This window comes from Cryptotermes secundus, unplaced genomic scaffold (genome assembly GCF_002891405.2).
Source record: "Cryptotermes secundus unplaced genomic scaffold, Csec_1.0 scaffold694, whole genome shotgun sequence".
In the NCBI taxonomy this organism is placed as follows: domain Eukaryota; kingdom Metazoa; phylum Arthropoda; class Insecta; order Blattodea; family Kalotermitidae; genus Cryptotermes; species Cryptotermes secundus.
Genome location: NW_019719367.1, coordinates 18,959 through 29,936, shown reverse-complemented (window position 1 = coordinate 29,936; position 10,978 = coordinate 18,959). Strand labels below are relative to the sequence as shown.

The following is a 10,978-nucleotide window of genomic DNA, read 5'->3' as shown; positions in this document are numbered from 1 at the left end:
TATGTACTCCAGCATGAAGGTCGCTGCTTGAACATTTGTGTGGACCCATAGTCAGAATAGTTCACACAACAAGCACGTCAAAATAGTGGCTCTTAATACATCGACATGGCGATAACAGTAGCCACGCGGTCTGAGGCATGAACTGTCTTCATTAATCACAATCGGTGATTGAGATTAGCTCTTTCTAAGGGGCCCAAATGAATAGGTGTCTTCTCCCCCCATTCACCTGAGGACGGAAACAGATCCAATTTCCGAAACGTCGTGTTTTCTATTCTCTTTAATATTGCAAAAAATAAAAAAAGTCCAAAACCCCAGTAATTCTGTTAGTAATCCTAAATGTTATACATCATCATCAGAACCCTTTAGAATCTACTAGTAATCTAGTCACTATATCGATTGAACTATCCCGACTCCATTTGCATATGCCAGTTAATATTAACTCCTTAAACCCCAGTGGTTGCTGTATGTACCACCGATATTAACGTACTGAAACTCTGTATTCTGCCCGCAAAGTGCATCTGTGTGTTTGTTTTGATTGTCACAGTAAATAGTGTCAGTACTCCTAAGCAGCATTAACCGATTGGTTTGTGTAGCGGAAACGTAAAATGTTTCCTGTGAAGTACGAACTGAATCTTCATATATTATTTAGAAAACATCCAGTCTTCAAAGAGTTCATTACATGTCACACATCACTGTGTGTGGGTGGGAAATACAGATATATTGCATAGTAATGTGTTTAGCACAATGTGAAAAAATCGCTAGTAGACGAAATAATTTCGGTTATTGGAACACTGTCAAAAATAATCTCACATGTTTGTGCAGTTGTCAGGTTTTTAATTTCAAACAGACACACATAAGCGAAGGTTGTAATTTAATTTTGATCACGTGATTGATACTTCCCGGGTATATCCTGCTTTAGTGTTCAGCGCTGAGGTGATGAAAGTACACTGCTGAAATATTAAAATTCTCTTCACGACGTCATGAGAGCCGAAGTTATTTAATGTTTCACTACTTATTTATTAATTAAAATGAAGTTAATCTTGGCTCAGAAGCTTTGCAAAATCTGGTTTTGTAAATCTATTTCCCTGTAGTAATATAAGTCATATGGCCTTTCATGTTTTCATCGTCGTCAAGTTCTGCAGTTCTGTTTGTGTGTATAAAAAGAGAAGCTGGGACGTGAAGGCTGCAGGAGCTCTTAACAGAATTACATTAACAAGTCTAAAAGTATGCGAGCCTGTGTTACTGCAGAATACTTAGGTCTCATGTACATCTTTGCTCAAGGAAACTGCAACTGTTGTCAGAAGGCAGGGTGTTAGCTTATCTTCAGAGGGAAACAGAAGGACATGTTTGAAAAAACCTGGCGATATTTTCATAAATCTCTGTATGATTATAATGACATTGGAGGTCAACTCGATGCCACATTTTCCAAATACTTTTCTGTAACAACGTCACTGTGGCAACACGAAGTTTTGAACAGATACATCTTCTTCTTTGAAACTTAGTACTGAGTTCTTGCCAGACTGAGGGTGTTTGAGAACAGGGTGTTGAGGACCGAAGAGAGATGAAGTGACAGGAGGTTCGGGAAAACTGCATAATGAGGAGCTTCATAACTTGTATTCGTCTCCAAGTATAATTAGAATGATCAAGTCAAGGAGGACGAGGTGGGCAGGGCATGTAGCACGAATGTGGGAGACGATTGCATATAGGATATTGGTGGGAAAGCCAGAAAGAAAGAGACCACTGGAAGGAAAGTCCAAGGCGTAGGTGGGTGGACAATATTAAAATGGATCTTAGGGAGATTGGATGGGATGGGATGGTATGGATTGGATTGATCTGGGTCAGGATAGGGACCAATGGAGATCTCTTGTGAACACAGTAATAAACCTTCAGGTTCCATAAGATGCTATGCTGCCAACGCGGTGGGTAAAGATCTCGACATATTTGCAATCGGAACAGTTTCTGTCAATCATATTTCGCATGTAAATGAACAAAAAGTTGGAATCAATTAATATATTTATACATTGATCCATTAAAACTTGAATTGTTTTATATTTTATTGCTGCCATGTCTATTCCAATCAAATTGAAATTGTATATATTTTTATTTTCTCACTTCTCAATGATAGGTTTGATTTATGTTGATAAGAGTTATAATTATAATTATTAATTGAGTTATTGTTATTATTATTACTACGATTATTATCATTATTTTTATTAATTTCGTTATTATTATTGTTATTATTATTGTATGCTGCTCTATTTGAAACTCAAATGTACTCTGTACTCTGTTCTGTGCTCTCTTATAATTGTTCGGCACGGACTCCACGGAAAACACTACCTGTATTGCTGACAAAGCCTGTTTACCGCGCCTATGCCTGTGAATAAAGGTCCTACTGTTCCGAGAGTTTGCTTCTGCCGGAATGTACGTAGCGACCCGTTGCCTTTACGCAGTACATAAATTTACACATTAAAAGTGAATGTTCGCACTCCTTAGAATGTCTTGGTTTTACATGTATTTTACTAGTTTATATTCACAACATGTTTCGGCCTATTGGGCCATCATGAGGTGAATTCTATCCTCGAGTGAGACCACTGCACTGCATTTGTTTCTCGTGCTTCTCTCGTGCACGTCCTTATTTACTTCATGCCAATTGTTGAATTTCATTTAGGCCGCGCCATAGCTCAAGCGGTTAGTCGCTGGCTTCCCACCGCGGCGGCCCGGGTTCGAGCCCAAGTCTGGTCATGTGGGAATTGTGGTGGCCAAAGTGGCGCTGGGGCAGGTTTTCTCCGAGTACTTCTCTTTCCCCTGCCAATCTTCATTCCACCAATTGCTCCACAATCACCCTCACCTATCATCTGGGGCTGGTACAATAGGCCAGAAGTGGCCGTAGTACAAGGGACTTAGTCCCACCCCACTAACATTAAATAATAATTAAATTTCATTTTTATCCAGTTATTTTGAGGCTGTTATCACTGTAACATACAACACGTAATAGAATGACTAGTGTACGCTTCTAGGGCTTCCTTGATGTTATCATATACGATATGTGTACTTAGTTTGTCGTTGTTTTTCCCTACGTCACTGTCCCCATTGTGGTCTACTAGTATACTGAACGTAATGTCGTGGCTCTTGTTTCTATCTTATTCTGTTTGTATGTACGGGTAAATATACAAAAATAATTTACATATGAACGACGTACATATAGAAACATACAACCCAATATTTCAAATAATACATGAACTCTACGATAGATAGCGCTAGACACACCTTACAGAATAAGGAAGAAACAAGAACAACGACATTACGTTCAGTATACTAGTAGACCACAATGGGGACAGTGACGTAGGGAAAAACAACGACAAACTAAGTACACATATCGTATATGATAACATCAAGGTAGCCAAAGAAGCGTACACTAGTCATTCTATTACGTGTTGTATGTTACAGTGACAACAGCCTCAAAATAGCTCGATAAAAATAAAATTTAACAACTGGCACGAAGCAAAATAACTACGTGCACGAGGGAAGCACGGGAATGGTCTCACTCGAAGATAGAATTCACTTGATGATGGCCCAATGAGGCCAAAACATGTGAATATAAATTAGTAAAAATACATGTAAAACCAAGACAATTTGAGGAGTGTGAACATTCACTTGCAATGTGTAAATTTATATACTGCTCAAAGGCCTAGGGGCATTTTATTGCTTTGAACTGTCATAGTATTGAAATGCATTTTTAGTGAACAACATATTCCTAATGTATTTTTAAAGTTGTATGAATGAATGAATGTTAGTAAACAATAGAATGATAAAGAGGATGTACTTATATAAAACGCTCCAATTTTTCCCCCCAGCAGAAGTTCGCTTTTAAAGAATAAAACCTAAGAGTTTTTAAACTGCTTTGAAACTAGGTTTATTTCATTTCTGTAACGCATTTCTCTAACAAAATATGTCATGATATTCAATGGTATGTTTAGCAGATTGTATAAGCTCGTAATATAGGCGTGAGAAACAGTTACGATGAATTCTGTATGAACTGTGCTGTCACAACATTCTGTTCTAAATTTATACGAGTCTAACTTTTTAGAGTTTTCTTTTTATTCACGGGCTTACGTCAGCGAGTCTGTCATCTCTGTTCTTTTGTTCTGATTGTTGAGTGGACATAAGCTGGCACCGTCCTCGCTCTCTTCCAGTCAATTGCACTGGAATCATTCCGAGGAAGACACAAAATAAAGTTTTCTGATAAAATTTAAATGATTTCTCAAAGCTAAAGCTATACTGCGGTAATACTGTCCGAAACACGACTTGAAGCCAAGACTTTATGCTACTATTATTATCTGTATATAAGTAATCGGTTTATCTCATCTTAGTCGAAGCTTAACCTTTTAACTGGAATTTGGTTTCACTCGAAATAAGGAAGTTTATATCCATCATATTGTGACATGACGCCTGAAAGTCAGAATAGTTCATTGCTAGGCAAGGGGGTAAACAGATTCCCTCGAAAATGAACATGCATACAACAACAGACGAGCAACTGCTTCTGTGCAACGGAGAGGTAAACATACCTCTGTGATAACAGATAAATTATTAGGAAACGGTGTTTTCTATAAGGTTCGTGCAGAGATGATATAAGCAGAACAGTTTGAAGCAAGGAGTTAGTTGTTGCCATGTAACTGAGGGAGTCTCTTGAGATGGCAGTCGAAGATGACGGCAAGAAAGGAATTAGGTTGTGAAAAGAAGATTATACTCTTATGTCTGCTGCATCGACAGTGAGACCGTTATAAATCCGTTGCCAGGATACGACTAGTGAAGACTGAGTCAAAGCGAAAGTCAGGTTGCTACTGACGGTGGGTCAGTCAGTAAGTCTCGGTGTCGAGCCGAATCTGAGGCTCATGACCAGATATTTATTGCTGTTTGACAGTACGGTCTTTTCTTTGTGGGGCGCGCTCACTGACGAGAGGACGGGTCTGTCTTTTGTACATGCCGCTGGCGTTTGCCAGTGCAGTCTTTCTTGGGTCCGAGTCTCTTGGGACTCGCGACCGTATTTTACTTTCTCAGATTTGAGAATTCCCTTTTGGTCGCCTCCTACGACACGCAGGTTCACGGTGGAGGTATTGGACCCCGCCTCTACACGAGTATGAAGGCTGAGAACTGTTGACTTCTCGTTATATAGCATCCGGTCTGACCTCACAGAAAACACGCCACTACCTAGCAATGAATGTCCTCTACTGTTGCTTATTCGTTGGGACGTGTTTACCTAGTAACGGGCTTTCTACCAAGAATCTCTCTCTTCGGTAAGGTGTTTATCGAGCCGCTGTCTAACAGTGGGTCTATATGTCACAATGCTAATTGGAATAGGTAATTCAAGACCTCGGCCTTTGGGAATAAATGACGTAGAATATTGAAGCTATCTCAGCTTTTCGGCACACATTTGAATTGCCATCGTCAAGGGTAGCCGTAACGTTTGCAAACTACTTACGCCGAAGTCAGAATTTCCAACCTCGAGATTCTAAGAATTTGAATAATGTAATTAAGTGTTATTATTAACTAACCGCGGAACAAAGTTTAGTTTTCTTGTATTTTGTTTCCGCTTGAAGCTGATTTGGAAAACTTTAGCGAATACAAACTACTTTCTAATTACTCAATAATGGATTCCTATTGTGAAAAACTTTGAATTAGCTCTTGTCTCTGTTGGAACATTTCCTGGAAGTTCGGCTTGCTCATTTGTTAACTGATTATTTACGTGTCTTACATTTTAAGTTTTTTCTTTTTTAATTTCTCTATACGATGTGCTTTCTGAAACCAAGTTCTATCTTACCGCGAAGAAAATGCATGTCTGTATTGAAAACAAAGCTTCTCGCCCCCGTTTCCTCCCTTGCAGCCACTTACGGCCACCTGCTTACTTTGAAAACATTTTAGGATTTCTTCTTTAATGGTTTGCTTTCCTCCTTTCGTAAATTCCTGTCCAAAATGTAGTTCCTATTGATTGATTGATTGATTGATTGATTGATTGACTTTGGGTTCTTCGAAGTGAATCTTCCATTTCTGGGTGCAGAACGAGAGATGTGATTTAGATGACTGCAGGGAAAGTAACAAACCAAAATTTGATTACTGTGGAAATTAAGAGCAGATTAAAATTCGGATAATTCTTGTTACCATTCATTTCAGAACCTTGTGTTTCTCGTCTTCTGCAAGAGCATAAAAATTAAAATATGCAAAATTATAATTTTACCTATAATTTTGTATGGGTGTGATACGTGATCTCTGACCTTAAGGGAAGATCACGGGCTGAGTGTGTTTGGGAACAGGGTGCTGAGGAGAATATTTGTGCCTAAGAGGTATGAAATAATATGAAGTTGGAAAAAAACTGCATAATGTGGAGCTTCATAAAGAAAAATATAATTGTATAAGAAGAAATGTAAATAATTTAAAAATGATAAACATAACTATAAATATGAAAAATAATATAAAATAAATTATATAAGAAATTAATATAGTTAGAATGATAAAATCAAGGTGGATGAGATGGGAAAAGCATGTATCACGAACGAGATAGAAGACTAATGCATATACGTTTTCGTCGGAAAGCCAGAAGAAGAGAAATCAATAGGAAGATGTAGACTAAGTTGGAGGATAATATTGAAATGGATCTTAGAGTAAGAGAATGAGGTGGTATGGACTGGATTGATCTGGCTAAGGGTAGGGACTAGTGTAAGGGTCTTGTGAACATGGTAATGAACCTTCGGGTTCCATAAAATGTTGGGAAGTTCTTGAATATTTTCTTTTTTTTTTAGTTTCTTGGGGTGGGGTGAGACTGAGTCCATTTGGCACTGCGGCCACTACTGGCCTATTGTACCAGCCCCAGATGTTAGTTGATGATGACTGTGGAGCAGTCGGTAGAATGATAATTGACAGAGGAAACCGAAGTACTTGGAGGAAACATACCCCAGTATCACTCTGGTCACCACAAATCCCACATGACTTGACCTAGGCTCTAACCCGGGCCGCCGCGGTTGGAAGCCGACGACTAACCACCTGATCTATGGCGCGGCCAAGTTATGAGAAAGTTGTGACTTTTCAAGAAGGACTCGGCTCCATGGAATTAGTTATTTAGTTAGTGTCAGTCAGAGTCAGAGTCACGTTACCACTGACGGTTAGTGGGAGGGATGATCCTCGTTATATATAGCCTAGGCACGGACAGCACAGGAAATACAGCTTTCAACAGTTCTACTGTTGAGAATGTACATTTAGAACGCCGTTGCATAGCAACAGAAGTTATTTGATTGTTGGTTGCTTATTCGTCACAGCGGGTATATGTTTACAGAGTCGTTGCCTAGAAATGAACATCTATTCTGACTTAGCTATTCAGGCTTTCATGCGGCATGTTACAATACTATATATATTCAATAGGAGAGAATGCACTCAGACAGAAGAATTAGACATTTGTTCAGTCAAATTGGGCCGTTTCACAGCCACGTTCCCTAGAATACTCACTGGATAACACGGCATACTTCGTTTTCGTACAAACTCCACATGCGTAACCCATTTAAGCACAAAACATTATGACCAGATTAATGTCGCTATGCTTCAGGCGTGGACTTAGTGGCCTATAATCGTCTTTATAAATGCTTTAGTATCTAACAAGCTTTTAGTATATAATTATGATTAATTTTCCTTCTGATAGCTTTTGGGTGTTGAGTGTTTGTTCTCTTTGTACGACACGATTGTATACTCTAGTTCGTTAACATACTCATGCACTGTTTTGCTTCGAATCTCATTACTGACAATATTTATCCTACAGCTACAAGGGTAATGCAACACACAGTATCAATGTAGAACGTCTGCCTGATTATGCTGAATTACGTTAAACACTGTGTATGGTATGAGTGTCTCACAGCTGTGGTTATGAAATGTACATCTGGGTTATAATGCCTTAACTTTCAACTGAAAACACAACCTTATATCCCAGAAGACAGAACTCTTTATATTGAACATTTTCTGTTGTCTGAAATGCAGTAAACCTTCACTAATTCGGAGTAANTGGGGGGGGGGGTTCGTCCGGATCGTACAATAATCCGAATTAGTGAAGCAAAAGTTAACCCGAAAAGACAAAAATATTTCATAACACAAATAAGAAAAAAATTTAACGGTATAAGCAGTTAGACTTGAAAGGATTCTGACGATGGTGTATACTGTACTTCTTTTGGCTTATTTTGGACTTCACCCATCGTTTGGTATGTAAAAGACAAAAAGACAAAAAACCACGACGTTTCGGAGACTGGATCTGTCTCCGTCTTCAGGTGGATAGGGAAGGATAAACCTACTCAGTTGGGCCCCTTAGAAGGAGCTAGTCTCAATCACTGGACAAACCCCGGTCTGTAGAAAAACAGACATACATGTCTTATACCTACCAGACGATGGGTGAAGTCCAAAATAAGCCAAAAGAAGTACGGTATAAGCAGTGTTAATGAAAAAAAAGGCACTGTACAACCTTTATTTAAAAATAATTAGAAAGTACATTTATAAGACTCGTAAGTTGCACTTGTTTTTTTTTTTTACATAATAATATATGTTTGAAACAGGCTTACATAACACAACGGCATGATTGAGTAGATAGAACTGCTTCATAGTCGGGACCTTTCGGTTTAAAAACTTGGCGAGAATGCAGAACATTTTGGGGATTGCCCTCATATCACAGGATAAATACCGGAACACTACCACAAATTAACTCACATCAACTTCCTTCTACTTCCTTTTCAATTCATTATACACTCTCCTTTTATTATTCTACTGTATACATTGTGAACATATACAAATATCGTCAAACAAACAAGAAGTAAATACACACGGCATTCCGATTTAACTGTAAGTGTAGTGTTGTATGTAGATACAAACGTTTCGGATGAACATATTGCCTCCAGCTTAATGGTAGATATTCGAGGCAATATGTGCCTTTCTATCTCTCAGGCCAGTGCTAGAGTAATGTTTGTAAATATAACTACTGGGCAAAACTGGGTTAGAGCAATGTCTTCAGTTGTTTGGCAGGTAATATAATGGATGAATTCGGTAGATGTTTTGAAACTATAGTCATCTACAAACAACTCTTTAGCTGGTTATCTTTCATATCTTGCATTCCACAGATGTGTAAAAGAGGATGTATGCGGACTTAGAACTAACATCGTCACTAGAGATTTCACTTACATTGTCGTCATCAAATTCATACCATTTCTCGTAAAGTTCATTTTTACAAAATGCAGTGTAATGTCCGCCTTCCATGGAGCCATAATGATTCGATACGGCATATAATTTATAGTTGACGAACCCCTCTTCTAACTCTGTAGATTGATGCATATCCAAATCAAGTGGAAAATCCACATATGTAAGCCGCTTGCGCCACCTGTCTTCATAATAAAACCTCTTTAAGTGTATAACCAAGATTGGTGGTAGTCTCCAAATGTCAAACTTCTTGATGGCATGACCCTCTTCCTTACAGGATGAACAGTTCCACCCAGAAATCTCCTCACCCCTAAGGTACAGATTAATACACTCAGCAAGTGAACACTCTTCGCTGGAGTTTGGAAGAGGTAATGAGAGATCTGAGAACACTTCGTATGTCACTGATTCCTTACCGCACTTGCAGCAACGGACTGTTGATTTCTGCTGGCCATAAAATAAAAATTTAATTATTGACTCATTGTACATCTGGAAATTCCCCCAAGCTTGATCTGCTGACAAGTTTTCATCGCCCGTTTCTCTTTCTGAAAACTTTCTAATATTCCTTTTAAGATCTTCATGAAGCAAATCCATTAGAATGATATGAAATTCATGTGAATCTTGTTGTATGCAACCTTGGAACTGCTTCATGTGTTGAGCCACCACCTTCTTCAGACCTGGATATGAGATGGACCGATACTGACCCGACCACAACGTTCTCACCACGGCTCCAAATTCCTCAGCAACTACACCCCTTGTACTCGCATTGTCGTGGTTCACATGCTCAAGGTGGACTTCGTTACAGAAGTACATTGATAATGGAATAGTGTTGTTTATGCACTGGATGATGGAGCTCATGTAACAGGAGTTGCCGAGGTTTTCCAATCCAGTAATCCCATAAACTATGTTTCCTAATTCACTACTGACATTTCCATCATGGGTTGCGCTGTCCTCAGAATCTACTGGATTTTCAAGATGTTTTGTTGTTGGATCATGGTGTGAAGTTTCGTGTTGCTTATTCAGATCAGGGTCACCCTTCTTATGCACAGTATCGTCATATGGGTGAGAGCGGTGCATTTTACTTGAATTTGATAGAAAACCACGTCTTGACCATATAATATGTGTCAATTTCATGACCTTGCCTTCCTTTTTCCTTTTTCTTTCCGCCGGAGGTCAGGGCTTTCAACTCTTTCTTGATTCTACTCTATCCGGGATGCCAGAGAATCCAGCTTGGCCACGAACTATTTCAAGATGCCTACCAGACGTTTTCAGAACGACCTGGTCCTTGTTATATAACCCGACTGTCGTAAAATAACTTTGACGTTGACAGAATAAATACTCGGTTTCTCGTTGTCGGGGAAACAACTTGTATCCAGGACCGTTTCCTAGCAATGGTTGGTTACTATAGCCTATTTACATAGATATTACCAGGCAATGGGTGTATATAACACGGTATATGCCAAGATACGACTACCATTAACCTCAATTTATTTCCCCGTGTCCGTTGATTTGAATTATTTCTTCCTTTCCGGTTGTCCTACTGCCACTTCCTTTCCTCCCCTTTCAACAAGTCTCTGTTTTCTGCTTCAATTATTTTTCACCCATTTTCCTTCTGTTGGAATTCATACTTTCTTTCCTTTATTCTCATAGGAAAACTTATTAATGAAACTCTCTCTTTGTTCGTACCCAATGAAAAATTTGGAGTTTATTTCTCCTTACTAAAGAAAAATTAGTCAAAGAGAGGAAAGATAATTATAATACTATA

General features: G+C 38.8%; 1 protein-coding gene across 1 annotated transcript; it reads right to left on the bottom strand.

The window, feature by feature from the left end:
* Positions 1-8,879: 8,879 nt before the first annotated feature.
* On the bottom strand, positions 8,880-10,290 carry LOC111865072 (ubiquitin carboxyl-terminal hydrolase 8). The gene has a single exon (XM_023852805.2). It carries the CDS (start codon positions 10,288-10,290, stop codon positions 9,121-9,123), a length of 1,170 nt encoding a protein of 389 aa, XP_023708573.1. The 3' UTR covers positions 8,880-9,120.
* Positions 10,291-10,978: the final 688 nt, after the last annotated feature.